At 46.5% G+C, this 25,255-nt stretch overlaps 1 protein-coding gene across 5 annotated transcripts; it reads right to left on the reverse strand.

The window, feature by feature from the left end:
* Positions 1–206: 206 nt before the first annotated feature.
* On the reverse strand, positions 207–23,573 carry Hdac6 (histone deacetylase 6). 5 transcript variants are annotated; one of them, XM_057759963.1, is made up of 29 exons: positions 23,390–23,573; positions 22,550–22,669; positions 22,336–22,461; positions 22,114–22,202; positions 20,133–20,217; positions 19,998–20,038; positions 19,169–19,265; positions 18,929–19,026; positions 17,014–17,118; positions 16,842–16,910; positions 9,739–9,865; positions 9,583–9,648; positions 9,426–9,485; positions 9,269–9,358; positions 8,201–8,307; positions 8,049–8,116; positions 7,680–7,851; positions 7,468–7,596; positions 7,135–7,303; positions 6,790–6,923; positions 6,153–6,221; positions 5,840–6,032; positions 4,175–4,324; positions 2,522–2,696; positions 1,531–2,045; positions 1,348–1,449; positions 1,074–1,220; positions 852–980; positions 207–610 (listed from the first exon to the last, which is right to left on the reverse strand). In XM_057759963.1, exons 1-29 carry the CDS (start codon positions 23,495–23,497, stop codon positions 542–544), a joined length of 3,609 nt encoding a protein of 1,202 aa, XP_057615946.1. In that variant the 5' UTR covers positions 23,498–23,573; the 3' UTR covers positions 207–541. The 5 variants fall into 5 exon arrangements, with proteins under 5 accessions (XP_057615946.1, XP_057615945.1, XP_057615948.1 ...); XM_057759962.1 differs by having other exon boundaries at positions 22,336–22,464; XM_057759965.1 differs by lacking the exon at positions 23,390–23,573 and adding an exon at positions 23,175–23,300 and having other exon boundaries at positions 22,336–22,464.
* Positions 23,574–25,255: the final 1,682 nt, after the last annotated feature.

Genomic DNA, 25,255 nt, shown 5'->3' on the forward strand with positions numbered 1-25,255 from the left:
ATGAATTCTATTATTTAATTTCCAATAAAGCCAATCTAGCTGCCTGCTTCAATTTTAGATTTTTTTGGGGGGTGATGGATGGACAGTTCGTTTGATGACAATCCCTCCACCCCACCGCTTTCTTCTCCCCTCCCTTTTTCGTCAGCTGTGGTGGCTGGGAATGAGGGGTTTTTCAAAATAAAAAAAAAAAACTTTCTTTAGGTTTTGTAACAACTTAAACTTTATTAAATATGCAAGCCTGCTGTAACTGCCAGTTGTACCCTTCCATGTCATCCTTGTGATTTCAGCTTCTTCTTAGGGCTACTAAGTTGTCCCTCCTTCCTTCTGGGGTAGAACAGTAATGTTCCTCGAGCAGGCAGTGAGCAGGGGCAGATTTACAACTGAACATTATAAGTCCTTTTAAAAGGATGTGCACTTAAGTAAGCACTGTACAAAGGATATTCAGGATGGGTTCAAGTGAGGCCACCCTCATCCAAGGTACAGGTTGCAGTGTACTAAGCTGCTGTCTGGGGCCTCAGAAGGCAGCAGCATGTTCTGGGACTTAGTGTGAGTGGGGCATATCCTGCCCAAACTTGCTCTGGTGAGCAGCGCTCTTCACTTCCTGGAGATCCTGAGGAAGAAGCAGGGACAAGGTAGGTGAATGTGAAGGTGGCTCTATTGTAACCACAAAGAGGCTGTTACCACTGAAGCCCTTAGCTACTGCATCTCACAGACTACGGATCCCTGCCAATACCCATGGGGCAGCCATGCAAAGGGCTCTGTGTTCTCCTCTTACCAAATAACAGAAGGGATATGAGGTGGAGAGGGACAGGGCCCGGTGTCCATGGGCTAACCACCCTTCCCAGGCTTACCTGGTGGTGGACATAAGCCTGGCAGACATAACACCAGGTAGACAGGTCAACACAGCTGAGGACTAATGGGTGCTCAGAGGCTTCATGGTGGTGGACCATATGGGCATGGACATAGCGACTGCAGTACACCTGTGGTGGAAGGGTGTGTGTGAGAGCCGTACCAGCTCAAGTTCGCTGCTGAGCCAGCTTCTACCCGATCAATTCCCTTCTTTTGCTCCATACCTGATAGCAAGTCAGACACACCCAGTTCTCCTGGAGTGTCCCACAGGTCTTACATGGTTGGGCCGTATCCAGGCCTTCTGCAGGAATGGGGCATACTGCCACCAAGTGGGGACACCAGGATAGTGGAGTCACAGCATAAAAGACATCCTAGAATGGGTAGGTAAAACCGAGTAAGGAAAAGATTTCACCTCTCCACATACATCACGTGCTCCTATCTGGAGGCGTGAATAGACAAGAAGCAGCAGCTAGAACCCCAGGCTCTACCTGAGCTCACCTGGGCATTAAAGTTCCCAAATCCTTGTGTCAGCATCAAGCTGTTCATGTCCTGCCCTCCAGCTGCTTCTCCTAGAAGGTCCGCCTCATAGTCATAGACCTCCTAGAAACAGAAGGAAAAGACATATTTGAGAATGCCCAGTTCTCACTCCCCCACCCTCTTCCCAGGCATGGCAGAGTTTACCAGAGCTGCACTGTTTAGTTTCAAAGTGCTGAGACGCCCACTGAGATTGCTCACTGGGTCAGGGGACTGCTGGGCTGTGGTTCCCTGCACAGGGGAAGCTTCTGTAGTCTGCTTGTCTGCGCACGAGGCTTGGGGAGTTCGGATTGGCTCAGTTTCTCCCACAGGATCGACGGTGTTCTGGTTAGGCGTATTTTTTATGGTTTCTGCTGAGGCATGCTGGTCCATTGTTGTTCCTATCACAGAAGTCTCCTTTGAGGTGGCCTGGTCCAGTGAAGCTCCTCTGGCAACTTGTTCTGAGGACTGGCCCTGAGCAAGCACGGCCTTAGCTGTCTTTGACTTAGTATGGCCTAGCGGAGATTCTTTTGCAGATGCTGCTGCTGCAGTCTTCCTCATGCCTGCTTCTGGACCCTTTCCAGAAGGTGTGGCCGTTCCCTTAGCTGACACAGGATTGGTTGCTTTGGGCAGCTTCTTGATGACAGGCTTAGAACTGGGGCATTCTTCCTTGTCTTCCATCTCTGGAATAATGGAAAAGACACTTGAGTGTGAATACCACCCCTCTCCTGCCTTTACTCTCCCTTTTCTGAATTCCCTTATTATTTTCAATTTTCTTTCATTCTTCTTTTTCTTTTTTCTTTCTTTCTTTTTTTTTTTTTTTTTTTTTTTTTTTCCGAGACAGGGTTTCTCTGTAGCTTTGGAGCCTGTCCTGGAACTAGCTCTTATAGCCCAGGTTGGCCTTGAACTCACAGAGATCTGTCTGCCTCTGTCTCCGGAGTGCTGGGATTAAAGATATGCACCACCACCGCCTGGCTATCATTCATTCTGCTTTTTCTTTTCTTTCCTTTTCCCCCCCTTTTTTAAGTTTTCCAAGACAGGGTTTCTCTATGTAGCCTTGGTTGTAGACCAAGCTGGCCTTGAATGCACAGAGATTTGCCTGCTTTTGTCCCCCAAGTGCTGGGATTAAGGGCATGCGCCCTACCATTTGGCCACTCACTCATCATCCGCAAACTGCGCCAGTATCTGCGATGGACTTGGATGGTCTCAGTGATTGAGGCCAGGGCTCCTGGCTGTGGAGGTCGCAGTGAGGTAAGCGCGGGTGGTGGATCTCCAAGGAGGGAATGGGTGCAGGCAGCCATAGATTCAGAGATGGATGCCAAGTTGTATCCACCCTTTGTAAAAGAGAGGGAAGGATTCAATGAGGGTTCATCGGGGAATTGAGGGTTAGATATCCTGGCTCTCCAAATTGTTCTCCTCCTTGTTCTAGAGGGTGGTACCAGAGAAAAATGAGTGTAACACACATTTGTATGCTGGGCAGCACTCACTGTGTGAGGTGGCTGTTGGGGAATGTAAACTGTGCTGTCAAGTGCAAGACAACAATAGCAATACTAGTAACAGTATTAATAAACAATAGCTTACATTTGTTATTTGCTGTGAGCTAGACCCTATTTTAAATATTTTATGTATGTTAATACAATCCTCACAATGACAGATGCTCAATCTATACAGAAGTGCGCCCTTATGCCATACCTATCTTCACAGTGTTCAGGAACCTCTGACCTCACATCATAGATAGCAGAGATTTGACCCACACAAACGAACATGGCAGATCCATAAAGAGTCCCTGTTGTGACCTGGGACAGGAACAACTAATATTCTCTCTATGTGATCCCCTAACTTGAGTTTCTTCCTGCTCGACCCAAACTTCTATTCGTTTTACACATATGGGAAGCAAGGCCTAGCACAGTTAGACGACTTGTTTGAGGTCCCAGCAATTGAAGAAGCAGGGCTGGTATTTGAACCTGGGCTCACCAAATAGTTTGTGTTGTTGTGGGTGTGACCAAGGAATTGCGCCTAGGCCTTTGGTACATGCCAGACAAGCACCAGCTCTTTCTGTTCCTAGCTCTTGTTCCTAACCAACATCCTTAACCTTCCATAAGAAATACTGTGCAAACCTAAGTGGGACAATGCATAAGCTAGTTAGATTCTCTGGGACTTACTGGCTTCATCTACAAAAACGGCACCCAAGTTTGCTGAGAAGGTTAAGTTAATGTCAAAAAGATGTAACAGTAGATGACAGAGCATCTTTCCAGCACACACTGGTTGCCAGGAATGCCACCTTACTTAGACGGCCCCATCTGTAGATCAGGAAACCCAGGAACAAGGCTGGAGGCACCAGTCACTTATAAAAGGTCAGTGAATTTACTCTGTCTCTCTACCATGTTAGGAGCAATTCATATGTGGGGAACAGCAGCCCCCCAGAGGCAAATGCTTAAGTCTCAATCAAATGCTTAAGCATTTAATGCTTATTAAATGTGTGACCTCAGACTAGTTACTATTCCACTCAATTCTCTGATTTGTTTTTTTTTTTGGGGGGGGTAAGGCTTTTGAAACAGGGTTTCATGGAGCGCAGGCTGGCCTCAAACTTGATATGTACCTGAGGATGACCCCATCCTCCTGCCTCCTCCTCCCAAATGCTGGGATTATAGGTATGTGCCATCACAGCCAGCTAGATCCCCTGACCTTGAGAAGAAAATGAGCTAAACAGACTGCCTCACAGTACTGTTTTGCCAAGCAAACTTGAAAGACCAACAAAGTCAACTTTTCCAAACTGCCCTCCCATCCTGGGAAGAGGGATCAAGAGAGTTACCTCGAGGATGAGGATAATGCGGCCATTGGCAAGGCCCATCAGTAGGTGAGTAAGGTGGGCATAACCCTCAGGCGTCACTTGGCAGCCACCCAGTGGGTCCCCTTGTGCAGCATCAAAGCCAGCGGAAACCAGTACGAGTTCCGGGTTAAACTGCAGTAATCAGAGAAGAGAAACATGGGCATAAAGCTTAGGTAGGCAGTAAGTGATGAGAATGAGGGCAAATGAAGGCATGAAAATGCAGGTTCTAAACTAGAGGATGTGAGCACAGAGATCTGAAAATAAGGAGTGGAAGACAGAGAACCCAGCAGAAACAGACATGGCCAGCCTGTCACAATCTTGGGAGACAGAGGCTGGAGAGATGGCTCAGAGGTTAAGAGAGCTGCCTGCTCTTCTAGAGTACTAGGGTTCAATTCCCAGCACCCACACGGCAGCTCACAACTGTCTGTAACTTTGCTGTCCTTTTCTGGCTTCCATGGGTACCAGGCATGCATGTGATACATAAATATATATGCAGGCAAAACATCCAAACACATAATAGAAGTAAAAGTTTTGAAAAAAGATATTGTAAACACCATAAATTGACAGAAGGGGGCATGAGGTAGAGTCATGAGATAGATATGGATCACAGAGACAAAGAAACATTGAAACTCAGATGGCAAGAGATAGTGACAAGAGAAACGGAGAGACAGAGACATGTCCTCTCTCACACACACAAGGGTCAAATATGGGACACACAGGTACATGATGCAGGCTTTTCTACAAATAATATATACTAACACAAATGTCATACACCCCCACTCGCAATCTTACAGTCCCACACTGGCAGGGCTGCAAATCATATCAGGCACACACATATACTCGGTTTCTCATGGGGACAATAAGACACGGCCACCTCTGCATAGGCACAATGATGTACAGCACAGTCACTACAATTAGAATGGTCAGACACGCCCTGTTCATGGTCACAGGAAGCAATCACTCGCACATAGTTGCACAGACACAAAGGGTAGTCTCTGCCCCCTGAGCACAGCCATATGCATGCAAATCTAAAAGCACACTCCTGCGCCCAGACTTGCAGAGTTGCGTCCTCATGGAGTCAGTCACACATATGCCATTGGTCCTGCCTCCAGTTCACACACAGCTAGGCCACCCCTGAGTCAGAGCACTCAGAGACCCAACAGAGACATCCAGACCCAGTCCAACAGACAGGGATGATGATCTCTGTCCAGCCTCCCACATTCAAAGCGTCTCTCTCAGGCTAGCATAATGCAGCAGCATTCAGTGGCATACAGCATCACACATATCACATAAAGAGTCACTGAGCAACATTACACACGTATTCATCTCCTGCCTCCCTTGTACACACAGTTCCACAGAGACAGCATCCCTTATGGATGCCCTTACAACCATGCACTCATGATGGCAGACATCCAGAAGGCACACACACATATATATATACATACAGCCAAGACAGCTGCTCACATATAAAACGTTATATAGAGAGTACTTACACAGTCATATGTGCATGGTCAGAAAGATATATAAGGACATCACTGCCACCCCTGTCCCAACAGCCAACATATGATCTGGTAGTCAAACACACATGCTGAGGAGGCAGATAGTGCTGCTACCTACACAGATGTCACATAATGACCAGAGCCTTACTTCATAGGCAATGGGAAGTACCAGACGAAGCCAGGCAGTCAGGTAGTCACCATCACCCATGCGAGGTCCATTCCAGGGCACATTGACAGTGAAGCCTGTACCTGCGGCTCGGCCTACTTGGCTGCTGGCACCCTCATCCCCCATGGGGAAGAAAGTGCCACGGTCATACCGGTGCAGGGACATGTATAATACACTGCCAGGGAGAGAATAAAATGAGAAGGCGGCCGTGACAAGCTAAGGACTCTAAACAGCCTTAAAAGGATGGTTCAGCACCCTCCCACAGCACACTCCCGCTCATTGTCCCATCCCTCACCTGGGGTCATCCTCAAACATGTGCTGAGTTCCATTACCATGGTGAACATCCCAGTCTACAATCAGGATCCTAGGGAGGGAAACAGCTCCTTTTAGCAGTCTAGGACATTTAGCCCTAGGAGAAGGAGGGCTCTGGCTAGCTAGATTCCAGGGGTCTTCAGAAGCATTTGTTACCAAGTAGCAGGACTATGAGTATCTTAAGAAAGCACTGACATAGTAAAGGGCTTTACTATGGGCAGAAACAAGTACTTGAGGCTAGATCCTAGACACTTCTGAGGACTGACTAAAGAACAGAACTCCAGGTCTGGTTGGCTAACGTCACATGCCAAACCCTAAGTCTTTTGGAGTAAGCCCTGGGAGCCTAGGCTTGGGTTCTGTTAGAATGATCTGTCAAGGCTCAGGAATGTTGTTGTAATATCCTGGATCCTATTCTATTACGATCTAAATGAATGAATGAGCTGGTTATACTAACATAAGCCTCCTGTCCCGTCTGTGGTCAAGTGCTACCCAGTGGACCCTTGCTTGTTTCTATGAAAGCTTCTGGGCTGTACCATGGATCTGCCAAGTAAGACTGAATGGGAAAGCAGTGTCCAGATTTCTTCCAAGATCAGGCTTTGGGGTCTCTGGAGAGCCCTTACCGCAGGGCACGTCCGGCAATGACTTGGGCATGGCGAGCAGCTACAGCGACAGAGTTGAAAAAGCAGAAACCACAAGCAGCATCCTGCTCTGCATGGTGTCCTGGAGGGCGTACTATTGCAATGCCATTCAAAACCTGCAGAGGGAGAGGAGCGAGACTGGATTTCTGGCCCTCACTCTTGTCCTTTCTGTTCCTCCCTTCCCTTTCTCCTGTCTTCTCGGGGTGCGCCTCTCCCACTGCCTCTGTCCTCCTAAGTAGGGGTAGGTGGTCCTCTCTATTTCCTCAGGACCTGATATCAGGACCTCATTTCTTCAGTCCAACTGCACTGGCTCCAGAGAAAACGCACCTCTCCTGAAAGCACAGCTTCCACCAGGCGGCAGGCAGCGCCCGTGGCAAGCTGTGCGCAGGTAAAGGTGCTGGGGCAGATGTAGATGGAGTCAAAGCTGGAACCTTCGCGGTGCAGCTCCCGGGTTTTCATCTTTTCTGTGGCCCGCATCCGCTCCACGTACTCGGCACTGGAGAGACAGAGGAACAACTAGCCACAAGCATATCCCCAGATAAGAATTTGGACCTCTCTAGGTGAGCAGTAGCTCTACCCACCTTGGAGGAGAGCCCTAGGCCCTACTCCTAGAACTTCCCTGTAGTCCTACATCTGGTCCACCCCAGCACAGGGTCTGACCTATGGCAAGTAAGAAGCTCAGCATCCATGGCAGGCCGCACAGGTAGGATGAGGCAGCGTGCTGCAAGGCCCAGCTCCTCCAAGTAGCACATGATCCGTAAGATGCGCTGAGGTGTCTCAGGATGATGACTAGTAGTGGGGGGGGGGACAGGGGTTTAGTGACTGAGGTGAGTGATCCAACGACCACTTAACCCAGGCCTCTGATGACATACTTGTCCCATAGGTTGCAGTGACTCATCATTTTTTCATCATAGACCAGCCCAGTGCGATCCTGCAGCACTGGCCATCTACATGTATCCAGTGGCAGCGTAGCAGCCTCCCAGCGGCCCTCATCTTCCTCTTCTACCTTGTCTTCCTCCACTTCATCTTCCTCCTGGGGCTCGACTAGAAAGAGGGGCTCAGATCACCCTACTTCCTGAATCTGGATCCCATCATATTCCGAGACAAATGTGCCCCAGACAAGGCCTAAAACCCATACAGCCCTCCCCACCAAGGCAACTCAGGAAAGCAAGAGGAAATCTGGAAGAGAATAGCCCCAATAGCTCATTCCATGTCTGATGCTAATGGTGCCCATTCCCCACCTGATCTCACAAGGAACTCCCAGAAGGGTTCATGGGCTTCTAGAGTGCAGGAGATCGAAGTCTGGGCACTGGGGGTGGGAGAAGCAGAAATGTGATTAAATGGCTCCCAGGCAGGCAATAAGGGCTCTCCTTTCCCATTTTCCCAGGCTCACCTTGCACAAGGTACACCAGGGGACTCCAGCATGGGGCAAGGGTCTCCAAGAAGGGTGTGGAGTGATGCACTAACACCCTTAGCCAGGGCATGGAGGTTATAGCCACCCTGGGGAAGGAGTTATTGGGGGAGGCAAGCAGAGGGTCAGATATTACCAGGGAAGGATATTGATAACAGTTAACAATATTTGGGCGCGTACTATGTGAAGTGACACAAAATTTCAAGGGTAACATCATTTGATTCATGGGACAGTGATGTAAAGTGATTATAGAGACACAAAGACGTATGAAGTAGTAAGGCTGAGCAAGGAACAACTTTACCAAAATAATCCCATTAAATTTTTTTTAAAAAAATCAATTCTTTGCTTTATGATTATGAATGTGTAGCCTGTATATGTGTATGTGTGTGGCTGTTAGATCTCCTGGAACTGGAGTTATGGATTCCCAGCAAGCCACCATGCTGGGAATCGAACCCAGGTCCTATATTGAAGAACAACAAGTGCTCTCACTACTAGGCATCTCTTCGGCCCCCAGGGACTTCTTTTTTGTTTTGGTTTTTCGAGACAGGGTTTCTCTGTGGTTTTGGAGCCTGTCCTGGAACTAGCTCTGTAGACCAGGCTGGTCTCGAACTCACGGAGATCCGCCTGCCTCTGCCTCCCGAGTGCTGGGATTAAAGGCGTGCACCACCATCGCCTGGCCCCAGGGACTTCTTATATACACAAAGTTCTTGTTTTGTTCTTAGTGGTTCTGAGAATGGAACCCCTTGCATATATCAGATAAGCATTCTACCTTTTAACTCCATCCCCAAGGTTCAAAAGATCTGTTCTTAGGCCTTCAAGTGGGCCAGTGAGATGGATCAGAGGACAAGAGGGCTTGCTACCAAACCTGATAACCTGAGTTCAATCCCCAAAAAGAATCTACGTGGTCGAAGGAGAGAACCAACTCCCAAATTGTCTTCAGACCACCACTCACAGTACCCGTGGCTTAGTGTATGTATGTGTATATACAAAAAATAATATAAAAATTCTAAGCCTTTTATCTACAGCGTTAGATAAAAGTGAGTTACTTACCTCCAGGGACAGAATCAACCTGCCTCCTGCCAGACCCATGAGCAAATGGGTCAGGTGGGCAAATCCTGCTGGAGTGGCAGCCATCTCTCCCTACGGGAACATGAAGCTCAGAATACTCTCCTTTGAACCTGAGAATACCCCAGAGAACCTGCCTTACCTTGGGGTCTCCTTGGAGGGCATCATATCCAGCAGCCACCAGGACCAACTGAGGCTGAAACTGAGGAGAAGAACACACTATGTGAGAACACCTGCCTTCATAGAACATCACCCCTCAGTGTTGCCCCTCACCCCCAAATTTCCTGGCTCTCCAAGACCTCAAAGGCAACTGGCATCAGGATGTGCAGGAAAGCAGCAATGTAGTCAGTGTCCCGCATCCCCACCTGCAGACACAGAAACATGCTATGACAGTCACCTTTCTTGAGCCCGTGGGAGGGCAGCACTAGGCTCACTTCCGGTGGGAAGACACTGACCTGGTTCCAAGGTACATTGATGGTATATCCTTGGCCTTGGCCTAAACCTACTGTGGACCAGTTAGAAGCTTTAAGGTGGGGCCAGAACCGACCCTGTTCATATCGGTGGATGGAGAAATAAAGGACACTAGAGGCAAAGAAAAGAAATGTTGAGGGGTTGCATAGCATGTGTTAACTCAGCCCCCAGCATAGAAAAAAAAATAAAGGAATTGAAAAAGACAAACTTAAGGCTCCCAACCTACAGCTGCAGGGATTTATTCAACAAGCTGCTTTTACCAACTACTCCATTCAGTCCCTCTCATAAGTTTTTCCAGTTCCCAATCTATACTCTCAATTCTTCTATTCATTTACCCTTCTATTCATTCACCAATTTATTCACTTTCCCATTCATTACTCCTCCCCCAGGGTTTTGCCCATTTTTTCTACATACTCATTGACCTCCCACCAGAACCCTCCTGTCACTAAATACTGCTGCCTCTCCAGTGTCCACCCGATTTCAGACTCAAGTCCAAGGTCTCAAGAGCTACTGAGTTGACCCAAGAACCTGGGCAATGATGACCCTGTGAGAAACTCTAGGTCATGTTTTCTCATTGCTCCCCCCAGTGTTATCCCAAGGTAATAATGGCACTGGAGGTCCATAGGAGTCTTGGGGGACCTTATTTGCAGAAGCCAGCTTGGGCTGTAAAGAGCCTCAAGTCCATGCTGGGGAACCTAGTGATTCCAATGAAAGAGTTGGAGAGATGCAGAGGCCAGGAATGAGGAAAGATGGGGCTTGGTTTTGTGTGTGGAGCTAAAGTGAAGGATGCTGTCAAGAAGTCAGTGAGGACAGTCCTTTTTCCTTAATATGTCACAAAGTCACCTCTACTACTGCTATTTCTTTCTTTCTTTTTTTTTTTTTTTTTTTTGGATTTTCGAGACAGGGTTTCTCTGTAGCTTTTTGGTTCCTGTCCTGGAACTAGCTCTTCTAGACCAGGCTGGCCTCGAACTCACAGAGATCCGCCTGCCTCTGCCTCCCGAGTGCTGGGATTAAAGGCGTGCACCACCACCGCCCGGCTACTACTGCTATTTCATAGGTGAGAAAGTGCCCACAGGGGCGAGAAGGACCAACACACAAAACTGATGTTGGAAATGTTCTGACTGATAAAACCTGCAGGTGCAAACTGACAAGACACATGTACAAGTTCTGGGTAGAAACGCATGATGAGGGGGCTGGACGGATGGCTCAGAGGTAAAGAACACTGGCTGCTCTTCCAGAGGACCTGGGCTCAATTCCCAGCACCCACATGGCAACCTCACACACAGATTTATGTGCAGCCAAAACACCAATGCACATAAAATAAAAATAAATAAAAAGACATGAAGAACAGAGTCTAGCTTAAAAAGGCATGATATTCAGGTTGACACTAAAAGAACATGATGGTCATATCCCAACAGAAAGTACACAGAGGGCGTGAGGGGAAGACAAAATGAGTATCTATCATTTATCTGTCCATCTGTCTGTCCTGTTACCATCTATCTGATCAGCTACACCCTGCCTTGTTCTAGGAGTCTGGGGCAGCATCCCCCGCCTTTCTATAGGAAATGAAATAGTAGTGAGCAGAGAATCTAGACTAATTCAAGAAAGACATCTTCATATGCTAATAATATAGCTATGGAATTTAAAAATAGAAAATGATACTTAAAATTGGAGAAAAGTATCTTGGAATTGGGGAATGAAAGCCCCATAAGAAGCTTTAGTCCTGAGGCAACCATCAGTGAACCTGGCTGCATGGGTCTATGCTTGGTTCTCTGTGGTTGTTTAGCTTGGAGTTTTTGGTAGGACTCTTAGGAGGAATAGAGGGTGTCTCTAACTTTTTTGCCTGCTTATGGGACCCTTTTCCTCCTATGGGGTTGCCTTGTTCAGCCCTAATCTGAAGGTTTGTGCCTCATCTTACTGTGTTCGGATGACAGCCCTGGGAATCCTGCTCTTTTCCGAAAGGAAACTGAGGAGCAGTGGATCTAGGGGAGAGGGGAGGTCTGGGGGGGGGGGATAGAGAGGAGTGGATGGAGGGGAAACTGCAGTAGGGATGTAATGGAGGAGAGAACAAGAACACAAAGCACCTCTGGTCTGAGTGGGTAGAGGAGGATTTTTTGTTTTGGTTTTGATACAGGATCTCTACTATATAGCTCTGGCTGTTTTGCAACTTGCTACACAGACAAGGCTGGTCTTGAACTCATGGAGAACCACCATGCCCAGTCTGGATTATTTGGTTTTGTTTGTTTAATTGTACTATTTTATGTGTTTGGCTTTCTTGTATGTCTGTGTATACCATGTATGTGCCCGGTGCCTGTGGAGATGAAAAAGGCAACTGGTCTCCTCAAATTGAAGTTCCAGACAGGAACTGCCATGTGGTGCTGGGACTAGAACCTAGGTCCTTAGGAAGAGCAAGCAGTACTCTTAGCCACTGAGCTTCTCTCTAGCCTTTAATTGTATTATTTTAAAATTCCTGACACTGACAGGTAAATATTGACTTTAAACATTCAGCAAAGTACTGAGCAGGGAAGAAAGAGAACGCTACTGGAGAGTAAGTGCCCCCAGGGGTAAATAAGCAAAGACCTGAAGAAACCCAACTCCACAAGAACCCCCCTCAGAGAACAGAAAAACAGCCTTTAATCCCAGTGCTTGGGAAGCAGAAGCAGGCAGATCTCTGTAAATTCAAGGCCAACCTGGTCTACAAAGTGAGTGCCAGGACAGCCAAGGCTCAGTTTCTCAGACATGATACTGAGGTTAATGCTTTTTAAAAAAATGCTAGGGATAGAACCCAAATCTAAACTGTATAAAACCGTTCTACCACTGAGCTATACCTTTTCTAAAAAATAATCGCTAATTAAAAGATGCATTCTAGAATTTATGCAGAAATAAAATAGGAGTAGAGTAGTAGGTGTAGATATGGATGAAAAAATGGCCAATGAATTTATTAATGTTGAAGCATTTAATCCAGGAAGCCACAAAAACAAAATAAAGAATACAAAACTTAAGAAGATAAAAACAGGAAAATTAGTTAATTATTAAAATAGTAGAGATGACAGAAGGAGCCAGAGATTAGATTAGAAAAATAAGTGAGGAGCTGAAGAGATGGCTCAGAGGTTAAGAGCACTGGCTGCTCTTCCAGAGGTCCTGAGTTCAATTCCCAGCAACCACATGGTGGGTGGCTCACACCTATCTGTAACTCCAGATCCAAGGGATGTGACGCATACCTTTATCAAGGCTGACGGATTAAAAAAAGAGATGTTGCTTAAGAGCACTTACTGCTCTTGTAGAGGACCCTGGTTCGGTTCCAAACACCCACATGGAAGCTCACAACCACCTTTATTAACTCCAGTTCCAGGGGATCTGACTCCCTCTTCTTACATCTGCAGAGTCATGCATACTCATGGCACACATACATGCACTTAGGCATACACAATAAAAATAAAATTAAATCAAAGATGTATGCCCTCTTTCCACCCAAAAAAGACATTATTTTTTTCCTGGTATTTGCAAACTGCAACCTAGTGCTTGGATCTTTTCCCGCAGTCCCTAAACCTGAGATCTGTATCAACAGACATCCTCTGTTTCCATTCTGGGGAAATGCTTTTTAGGAACACAGACCCATAAATAGCACAGCACAGTAATCTCATGATGGCCCCAAGAACAGCCCTTAAATTTAAGGTATAAATAGCCAAAAGTATACATTTGAGGAAAGGCACTGATATAAAAAAAAAAAAGAACCATGAAGACAATTCAGTTAGCCTCAGAATGAAGAGACATAACAATATGGAATGGAAGGACGTAGAATGTTTAGGGCACTTCTAATTAGTTCTTTCTTTCTTTCTCTTTCTTTTTTTAAAAAATTTTTTTTTTTTTATTTTTGAGACAGGGTTTCTCCATAACTTTTTTGGTTCTGGTCCTGGAACTAGCTCTTGTAGACCAGGCTGGCCTCGACCTCACAGAGATCCGCCTGCCTCTGCCTCCCGAGTGCTGGGATTACTTTCTCTTTCTTTTTTTTTCCTTTTCTTTTCTTTTTTTGTTTGCTTGAGACAGGGGTTCTCTTTTGAACAGTCCCAGTGGTCCTGGACCTCACTTTATAAAACTCACAGAGATCCTCCTGCCTGTGTCTCCTGAGTCCTGGGATTAAAGGCGTGCCACCACCGCCCACTTCTAATTCTTATTCTATAAAAACAAGCTCAGCAAAGAGAGGGTATAAGAACAAGCGAGAAACAAAATGCTTGTGCTGATCAAAGGAATGTCTAGCTAGAGAGGTTGGCACATGTCTGCAGTTTTAGCACTTAGTAGGCTGAGAGAGGAGGATCTCAAGTTGGAGGCCAGCCTGGACTATAGAGAATAAGAATCAAAGCCAGTTTGGGCTACACAGTAAGACCCTATCTCAAAAGAAAAAAAACCAAGAGTACATAATTCAGAGGGAGGATTTACAAACAGAGTTGAGGCCATCTCTCAGGACACTGAGCAAAAGTAAAAAGAGATAGAAAACATGAAATAAGCCGTATAGGGGAGGAGGGATGTCAGCAATTAAGAGGATTTTTGTTCTTCTAAAGGACCTGCATTTGATTCTCAGCATACATGGCAGCTCATAGTTGTAAATCAAGTTTCAAGGGATTCAGCGCCCTCTTTTGGCGCTGGTGCAGACATACATGCAGGTCAAATAGCCATACACATAAATTAAAAAAGATTTATTTTTAAAAAGCCACACAGGGCTGTGGATGTTGGTAGCTCAGTTGGTAGAATGCTTGCCTAACATGCACGAAACCCTAGGTTCAATCTCTAGTGTCATATAAACTAGGCCTGGTGGCACCTGGTATAATCCCAGCACTCAGAAGGTGGAGGCAGGAGAATCAAGAGTTCAACACAATAAAGTCCAGACAATCCCTTAGGATTGAGGGTTTAGAGCAGGAAGTCAGAACTGAAAAGGCAGAGTAGAGAAATAAAAATCAAGTTACAACTCTAAGAATAAAGTGGATTAGATGAAACTATGTAGCAGAGACACAAAAGAGATCCATTTAGAGGGGCAGATGTGGCAAAGGTCTTGGGCTCCCTGGCAGCCATGTGCGAGAGGCAGAGTTGAGACCTGTTGTCAGCATGTAGCCTTCATGGGCAGAGGGGAAGGGACAATTATCCCAGACAGCTACATACTTGCCCTGGCTCTGGACTATCAAATGGCTCCTGCCCCCACTTAAAAACAATAGGTCATCCTTAGCTATATACAGAGTTAGAGGCCAGTCTGAGCTAGACAAGTCTCAAAAAAAAAGTCAAATCAAAGCAAAACAAAATTTCATAAAGGATCAAGCCAGGAGGTTTAACATCTAATAGGAGTCTGAGAGAACAGAGAAAATAATTATCAAAGATCTAATATAAGAACATGTGCAAAGGGGCTGGAGAGATGGCTCAGAGGTTAAGAGCACTGCCTGCTCTTCCAAAGGTCCTGAGTTCAATTCCCAGCAACCACATGGTGGCTCACAACCATCTGAAATGAGATCTGATGCCCTCTTCTGGCTGCAGACACACAGACAGAATATTGTATACATAATAAATAAATATTAAAAAAAAAAGAACATGTGCAAAGACAGAAGGTGTAAGACTGCAGATGTAAAATACCAACCCACTGCTAAAGAGAAGTTAACAGGACCTAGAGTTCATGTGGGATACTATATGGGAAAAAGAGAAGAACCGAAAGCCTTTCAGAGAGCAAAACAGGTAACTCAAAAAGAAGCAAAAAATACAATTATCATCAGCACCAAGTGCTGGAAAATAGTAAAGCAAAAAAGAAAGTAAAGAAAAAAGCATCTAGATAGGACCAAGGACCACAAGAGCACAAGTAATGTAATAAGTTGGATGGAAGGCCACATAAAAGAACTACTACTTACAATATAATACTCCCTAGTGGCAAGGACTTAATTATTTTCTCTAGGAGGATAAACTGGTACCCTTCTGGAGTAAAGTTTGGCAGTATGTACCAGACCTTAAAGCATGTTGATCTGCCTGACTCAGCAATTCACTATTAGAAATTCATTATGCAGATATACCTAAAGATATAAATTATATATTTTTAATACTATTCATAGTAGAATTGTTTATACTAGCAAAAACTGGGAAGTTTCTTGAATGTCCCAGGATTAACTGACCAGAAATACAACCATGCCATGAAATAATCTACAAAGAATAAGATGCTTTGTAGCACCAACATGGTAAATGTATCCCCAATAGTGAGATGAAATAAAGTTGCCAATGAACATGTGGAGAATTATCACATTGGTAGTATATTATTAATAAAGGTGACTATTTACATATGCATAAAAATCTATGAGGCTAAAACCTAAAGTGTCAACTTATTTTATGTGTATGTGTGTGTGTGTGTGTATGCTATGGTATGTATATACAGGTCAGAGGTCAATTTGCAGGAGTTGGTTTTCTGTCTTTCCACCATGTAGGTCCTGGGGATCAAACTCAGGTTCTCAGGCAAGCACCTTTACCTGCTGAGCCATCTTGCCAGCCTCCTATTTAACCGTAAAGAACAGTTTGAAGTACTGTCATAATTGAAAACAAACGAAGTATTAATTTGAGGTCCACTCCAGCTCGGGGGTAAATTGTTTTTTTTTTTTATATTTATTTATTATGTATACAATATTCTGTCTGCGTGTATGCCTGCAGGCCAGAAGGCACCAGAACCCATTCCAGATGGTTGTGAGCCACCACGTGATTGCTGGGAATTGAACTCAGGACCTTTGGAAGAGCAGGCAATGCTCTTAACCTCTGAACCATCTCTCCAGCCCTCGGGGGTAAATTGTTAAACAAGATCTCCAAATACTTATAATTCAAACCCCACCTCTTTCACTTCTCTGCACGACATTGTAACCTGTAAGGTTCAGTTTCACCATCTGTAAAATGGGAACTCCACAGTTCTTGCTTCAGAGTAAAATTAGGAGATAGCAGACAACCAGAAAGCAGCGCATTTCCTCAGTCCCGGCCAACTAAAGAACATGAATGCCCTTCCCTTCTTCCTAACACCTATGACTGGGCCTAACAAGTAGCCAGGAGTCCAGTATTTAGGGTGGGACTTGGGATATACCTGGGGTCCTGGTCAAAGGTGAACTGCGTTCCTTGACCATGGTGCACATCCCAATCCACGATCAGAACCCTGTGAGCAGGAAAGAGGGGAGTTTTGTACAGGGGATCAAGTGAAATATGGAGGAACAGCCTAGACCATGGTGCCCCAATTCCATCTGTCATTTGGTGCTGACCTCTGAATGCGGTGCTTCTTTTGAGCATAGCGGGCAGCCACAGCCACATGGTTGAACATGCAGTACCCATCCATAAGACTGCGCTGGGCATGGTGTCCAGGAGGCCTAAGCAGAAAAGGGAAGGCTACAGGTTTGGGAGTCTTCCTCCCGCACTCCCAATTCTTTCAGCATAGATTCTGTGAATCTGCCAGCAACTGAGTAACTGTGGCTTCTGAAGCTTCACAACCCCCAATCCAATGCTCTCACCAAAAAAGATTTAAAAATAACCATTAAAATGTACCCATATGCCAGGCACTGGTGGCACACACCTTTAATCCCAGCACTTTGGAGGCAGAAGCAGGCTGATCTCTGTGAGTTCGAGGGCAGCCTGGTCTACACAGAGCCGGTTCTAGGACAAAGAGAAACCCTACACAGAGAAACCCTGTCTGGAAAACAAAACAAAACAATACAGTGAGACTCTCAAAAAAAGAGAAAGAAACAAAGAGAATATAGCCATGCACCCATTTGGTATTGTGGCACGTGCTTGTAATACTAGCACTCAAAGACATTGAAGCAAGAAAATATATAGCTCAAACTCCTGTCTCAAAAAATAAAAAATGAAGTTGTCCACACATATTTTCTCATACCCAGCCATTTTGCTACATGGCCTTAGGTGAAACCTATGTAGTAAAAATTGCTATGTTCATAAATGGTCCACTGTTATTTGCTAAGGTATTAGTTTGAAGCAGCAAATGACTGAAACCAAAATGCCCAACAGCATGAGAATGCCTAACTTAAAAAGTATATTTCACCACTGGGCAGTGGTTTAATCCCAGCACTTGGGAGGCAGAGGCAGAGGCAGGAGGATCTCTACGTGTTCGAGGCCAGCCTGGTCTACAGAGTAAACTCCAGGACAGCCAAGACTGCTTCACAGAGAAACTGTCTCAATACTCTCCCCCCACCCCCGCAAAAAAGTATATTTCACAATGGCATCTCACTCAGGTATAACACATATTGTTAAGAGAAAGCTTTCAGCCGGGCAGTAGTGGCGCACGTCTTAAATCCCAGCATTCAGGAGGCAGAAGCAGGTGGATCGCTGTGAGTTTGAGGCCAGCCTGGTCTACAAGAGCTAGTTCCAGTCTGGAAGGGAGCACACTGTGTGCTTTTTACCATTGGTGATTTTAAAAAAGGAATGGAAAGGACAAAGGCCATCTTCTGCATTTTATCAGTTCTAGAAAGTCAGCTGTGACAAGATGTTCTATGATTTTCCATGGCAACAACAAAACAGAAAATGCTATTGACTAAAATCTGAGATGTCACGGTTTGTTGGCTACATTGGATTTCAAGATGTTCCAGATAGAAAAGAAACACATACCTGTGAATCAGTGAACTATGATACTTATTACTTTCTCACAAGACTATCTGTGAGAAGACACAGAAGTTACTGGTTACAATGACTATCTTTCAGGAGCACATCCCCAAGGATAGGAGAGAGGAGAGAATTTTTATTGAATTCCCCTTCATGCAATTTGACTCTTCAACCATATGAAGACATAGTACCCGAGCTAACACATTTTACATTTGAGAGAAGGACTTTATTTTTTGAGAAAGTAGCTTATGTAGCCCAGGCTGGCCTCAAATTTACAATGTAGTTCAAGCTAGCCTTGAATTCCTGATCCTTCCACCTCAAAAGTATTACCTCCATGCACCATTAGGTAGAAAGATTATTTTTAAATGTAAGAAGCATCAGTGGTGCACACCTTTAATCCCAGCACTTGGGAGGCAGAAGCAGGCAGATCTCTGAGTTTGAGGTCAGCCTGGTCTACAGAGCGAGTGCCAGGACAGCCAGGGTTAGACATAGGAACCTTGTCTTAAAAAAAAAAAAACAAATAAAATGAAATAAAAATGTAAGAAGTCAAATGCTTGAGAGTCCTACCTGATGACGGCCATGCCATTCCGAATCTCAGCCCCTAGGACCGCATCTACCAGCCTGAGGACAGAGCCTGTGGCCAGGCAGGCACATGAGTATGAGTTCTAGAGACAGTGGAGAGCCAAAGAGAAGAAATGAGAAAGGACTGGTCTATCTACTTAGCTTTATTCCCACAGTGAAGTTGGCACAGACATGGGAGACCCCAGAATTGCTGCCCCACCCTGACCTCACAGTTCTCATGCATACCGGATGCAGATAGACGGAATCATAGGTGCCTGCTAGTATGCGAAGTTCTCCTTCATTCATGTACTGGGTTGTTTCCATCAGATCAATGTATTCCAGGCTGGGGACACAAGATAGGGGATAGGTCTGAGAGCCCTGTTCCCTCCCAAGCCATACCTTCTACAAACCAGGCCTCTGGCCAAATCAGACCTCCAGCCCACCTAGGGGATTGGTTGGGATGCAGGCCACGGTTCCTATTTCTCCTCTAGCCCACCTCAGCTCTTATTTTCATTGGATTCATCCCCGTTTTTGGCTCTTGGAGCTCAACTCAGATACTCTCTGCCAAGCTAGTTTTCTGTGAACCACACTGTATCAGGCCTCTTCCTTTGAGGTCCTACAGCCCCCTAGGAGCCTCCTGATCACTCTGCCAGACATTCACCATCAATTAACTAACCAGATTATAAGAACACTAGCCTATCACAGGCTTAGGATCTTAGATTGTCAGGTACCTGGCACACATATTGACCCTCCTGAAAAACTGAGATTTCTTTTCTTTAGGGTGGTTAGAGGCTTTTTCAGACAGGGTCTCATGTAACCCAGATTGAACCTGCTATATAGCTGAGGATTGTCTTGAATTCCTAATTGTCTTGTCTTCACATCCCAAGTAATGAGATTATGGGCATGCAGCATCACACCTGGCTGGAAGTTGGGTTTTTGAGCAGTAACAGATTTAGAGAGGCTCAGGAACTTGCCCAAGGCCGGCCACAGAGCCTATGGGATTCTTTCCCAAAGCATTCAGTCTGTCCTGGTGAGGGCATCCTCCTCCCACCCTACCAAGCTCCCAAGTTTTCACCTGTGAACCAACATCAGCTCCTCCTTCTCAGCAAACCGGGCCTGGGGAGACATGAGGAATAAAGGGGCTAGAGCCCAGGCCATGCCTTGGTGTTGCCAGGTCCCTGCCCACCACCCGCATGCTGGGGGCCTTCACCTGAAAGGACACACAGCGGTCCAGCAGGCTCTCCAGGATCAGCTGCTCTTTGATGGCATGGAGCCGCTCAGGGCATTCAGGGAAACTGGGGAGGTGGAGATGCAGTCATATAATCCACCCAGCCAAGTAAGACACTAGGAACCACGTCTGCTTTAGCCACACCTCCCAGCTCACCTCCCATAGCTGCTCACCTCTTATCTGTGCCATTTAGCCTTGCCTCTTGTCATTTCTGAAGTCTTACACTTTCCTCCCTACTACCATTCACGCCAGCAGAAGCTCCAGTCTGAGCTGTCTGCCACGTAGCCGTCTCAAGAACCTCCCTACCTCTACACGCCCTCCCCCAACAGCCCCTTCTGTAGATGGCAGTCAGACAGTGGTGAAAAGTCAAAACCCTTTTGTAGCTCCTACTCCATTCCCAGTAGGAACCAAAATCTTTATTAGAGTTGGAAGGTCCTAAAAACCGTGTCCCCATCCTTTTTCTGACCCTGTTTCTTGTCGCATGCCGCATCCTTCACTTTATTTCACCTGTAATGGTCTCCTTGATCTTCAGTTTGAACACATACCTTTCAGTCAGGTCCGTAGACTTCAATTTCTTTTGTCTAGAACACTCCCTTAATGACCCTCCCCCGGGATTTTTATTCAAATGTCAGCAGTCCCTTCCCTGGCTGTTGTATTAAAAAAATGGCAACACCCCTTCCCCTCAAACATTCCTCTCCCTCCCAGCTCAGTCATTCTGCACAGCCCTGCTCTGACACTTTTCTTGACACTGACTTTGAAGGCAGTCTGGTTTACTGCTGTATCCCTAGCTCCTCAACAAATGGAGACCATAAATGAAAGCTTTTGACATCATGAGTTAGTTTTAGGTCAGGATCGGGGAGAGAGCCACTATATTTGTAAATATTAGTGCAATGATTAACAGACCATCACAGAGGCTGGTAAGATATCTAAGATCAGATGGAAGAGAATCTCAACAGTTGTGAAAGTTAAAAGAGGGATCAGTCAAGGGTAAAGACCCACGCCTAGAGGGTGTCTGGCATGCCGAAAGCACAGCAAGAGGACCAATGTCGGTGAAGTGAACTGAAGCAAATAAGGACTGGCTGACTAGGTCACAAAGGGTGACGTGGAGCCAAATCACGTGGAATCTTAGAGGCCGGGATAAAGAATTCAGACTTTACCTTAAGAGCAATGCTCTGCCCTTGAAGTATTTTAAGGAGGGGAACATCATCTGAAACATTTTTTAGGCTTCAATGTGGAAACTGGAAGCAGGGGACCGATCAATAGAGTCAGATAGCGAATATGTTTTGAACATAGAGCCAAAAGGAATAAGCAGATTCTTTTGGAAAGTAGAGCAGATGAGAAGTATACTTCAGTATAACTGTCTCTTTCTCAAGGGAGGCTCTGTGACTCTGCATGCTAACACTAGTCTAGGGCCCTCTAATAAATACTTCTAGTCAAGTGCGATAGGTAACTCATGCCTGTCATCTCAGCATTCAGAAGGCTAAGACAGGATAATCACCAAAGATTTAAGGCTAGCTGGACAGTGACGGTGCACGTCTTTAATCCCAGCACTTGGGAGGCAGAGGCAGGCGGATCTCTGTGAGTTCAAGGCCAGCCTGGTTTACAGAGCGAATTCAAGGACAGTCAGAACTACACAGAGAAACCCTGTCTCGAAAAGCCAAAAAAAAAAAAAACCTTAACACTGTTGTTGGCTGTTTAATGACCTCCCCTCATACTCACCAATCAGCTGAGAAGGGATTTTTGTATTTTGTTCACATACATCACCAACTCTTGGCACACAGCAGACACATCGATAGATGTGTTGGCTTAAAACGAAACTCTTTCAAGAATGATCCCCACCTCCCTAAATCATCTGCCTCCAGACTATGAGCCAGAATAAGAACAGATTCACTCTTGCTTGGTGGAGGGGAGGCAAATGTGTAAATTTTCTACTGTGGGGACAATCTGGAGGTCCCAGCCTCACCTGTCATCCCAAAGGCAGTGGAAGTCATTTAGTTGCTCATCAAACACCAATCCAGTACCAACCAATACTCTTGTCTCAGGGTCCAGATCCTGTAGGGGCAAAGAAAGAAACACAGATTCATTCAGGTCCCCAATCAGAGAAAACACTGCATACTGTCCAGGATGGGGAAAAGCATTGTTTTGTTTGGTAAAGAAGGCTAAACTGTAGCCAGGCTTCTCTCACCAGCCCTTGAAGTCCCACGATCAGGTCTTCTTCAACCGTTTGGCTGAGCTTCTTCATTTTCCCTTTCTTCTTTACCTCTGCTAGATTGGGGCTGGAGTGGGATACAGTACCCTTCTTAACACTTCGCTTCTGCCAATCAGAGAGAAAGATCAGAGTCTGAACATGGCTGGCTGGCTTTCCCTCCCCCCTCATCAGGGCCGGGCTGGAGCCTCACCAAGGTGGCGCTGGAGTCCTGAGGGGGCGACTGGGGATTGTGCCTACTCTTTCGCTGCCTGGTAGAAGAATCTTGGCCGGTGGAGGTCATGGCTGAAGGGCCTTCGCTCCTGGAACGGCTCTAGCAGGGGTGTAGGCTGGTGATGAGGTCCTTGGGGTATCTAGAGGACCCCACATCTCTAACCCTTTCCAGGCCCCGCCCCCATTCTAGACCGCATCCTTCGCGCTGTTCCCTACCCGTGCCTTCTAAACCCCGCCCCTCAAGGCCATCTTCTGCCACAGAGGAAACCTGGTGTCTCCTGTTCTCCTGGACCTTGCTGCTTTTATACGATTCTCCTTCCTCATCTTGCCTTTTCATTAAACAAGGTAATCCCAGGCTCAATCCGGCTCTTCTAAGACCTGCCCTTTCCAATCACCGCCCCCCACCCATCTACTTCCCAAGCCCTTTCATACCTCTAGTCCTCGCCCAGAACGCTTGGCTTCCGCAACCTGCCCTCTTCAGCCTATCTCCCCGGACAATCACAGACCCTTCTAGACTGCCAGGCCAGGCTGCGGTGGCCTCGGCACTACCCTTAAAGACTCACTCAACTCCACCTCCTATAAGGCCGAACCCGCACCTTCCACACCTTCTGATCACGACCCGATCCTTTCACCGCGTCCCGCTGCTCAGAAGACTGCCCCTTTCGAGCAGAATCCATTAGACCCCACCCCCTTCTCAGAGCCTAACGTTTAACCAAGCTCCCTCCGCCAGTTCCAAGCCTCCGCCCCCTTTCCACACGGCCATCAAAGCTGACCAATCTCCCCCTCCCCCCCCCCGCCCCCATTCCCCCCCGCTACTCACTGAGCGCTGCCCCTTTCTCAAACTCCGCCCTTGGCTCGCACCGCCTAATTCCCGGCGACCTGTGTGGCCCCGGGCACCTGATCCCTTCTTTTCCATTGGGCTGAGCATTTTAATTTGCCCGCCCACGTCCACCCCACAGCGCGGATCTAGTCCGCCTCCAACGCCTCTGGCGCACACCACACCTCTCGCGAGTTCACCTAATAGATGGGCGTGGATCGTTCTGCGCCTGCGCAAAGCATGACTCACTGGTTCGAGACCCGGATCTGCCCCTAGCGCTGCGCCCCCCCACCCAATTCCCCCACCCCCATCCACTGCCGCCATTGTTCTGATTGCTATGACTGCCGTTCTCAGTTCCAGGCCTGTCGTTTTAGGAGCCCTACAGACTGGCATCGGTCGTGCTTTGCACTGATTCGAGAGCAAATCAAAGAAGGAGGACGTTCAGAAGGGACATCTTGGGGACTCCTGCGCTGCGCTTGGCGATGACGTAGCTAGCGTAGTCGGGTGATTAGTCCGAGATAAAGGCTATGGCTATGGACTAATAAGGCCTGTGGCTGCTGGCAGCCAAAATGACAGTGATGATAAGCGTTGAGAAGTTTCTGAGTTAATAGTCACTATCATGGTACGCAAGAAGTATCTCCAAATGCTAGCTATTAACATTCTGCAAAAATGGGTAGGGGCGCAGAAGGACTCACTAAGTGGCACACATTGCTGAAAGCCACAATTCTGTGATGTTCGCATTGTTACGGCTGCTTTGCAGACAACACACAGAGGGACTTAGACCTGCGATCTTGGTCAAGTCACAGCGTTGTCCTCAGTTTCCTTATCTGCAAAATTATGATGCTAGTACCAAGGCCAGAATAGACTTTGGAGGGATGTTTCTCCTGGATAACAGCTCATCCTACCTGCCCCCTCTGCTGAGTAATCAAACTAATAGCACGTAATGGACTAGGGAGGGAAATTTGTCCTTGTGACTCTTTGGGACGCCCACCCTGTGTCTAACTGTCACTCCCACAGGAGGCCAATTTGTCCTGATCTCCCCTTCTCAATCTCCCCCTCCCATTTCCCCCCTCCAGGCTGAATCCGGAAACAAGCCTGGAGTTCTGCATCACTGACTAGCAAATACATTGACAGTACTGTAACCCAGTAGTTAGATCCACTTGCAAATGCCGGTTTCAGCCTCCTCCATTGCCTTAAGGGCTACGGATCTAAATCTACACAAACGAAAGAAAATATATAATGATACATAATGAACATTCGGGGGTGTGATAGCTGCAAAGCAATATAGTAAAGATTCTTACAAACAGCGAAGTCTCATTTCTTGTAGAATCAAAAGGAGTCAGTACAGTTTATAAAGGGCACCAGAGCAAATAAAGGCTTTGCAGTCACAGGTAATCATTTTTTTTTCTTGGCTTTTCGAGACAGGGTTTTTCCTGTGTAACAGCCCTGGCTGTCCTTGAACCAGCTCTGTAGATCAGACTGGCCTTGAACTCAGAGATTTGCCTGCCTCTGCCTCCCCAGTGCTGGGGCTAAAAGCACATGTCATCATGCCCAGCATATTTTATTTATTTTGCCTGTGTTTGTTCCAGTGCCTAAGGAGGACAGAAAGGGGCACTGGACTCTCCAGGAGCTGAAGTTACAAGTGTGTATGAGCCATTTGATGTGAGTGCTAGGATTCAAGCCCTGAGCCATCTCTCTGTTCCAACAACCATTTAAAATACTGATTCTCAACACGTGGGGCATGATCCCTTTGATCCCTCTATCTCCAAAAATATTTACATTACAACTCATAACTAGCAAAATTACAGTTATGAAGTAACAACAAAAATAATTTTATGACTAGGGATTCCCACCACCATCCAGCATGCT

The sequence above is a fragment of the Chionomys nivalis genome, chromosome X (genome assembly GCF_950005125.1).
Source record: "Chionomys nivalis chromosome X, mChiNiv1.1, whole genome shotgun sequence".
In the NCBI taxonomy this organism is placed as follows: Eukaryota; Metazoa; Chordata; class Mammalia; order Rodentia; family Cricetidae; genus Chionomys; species Chionomys nivalis.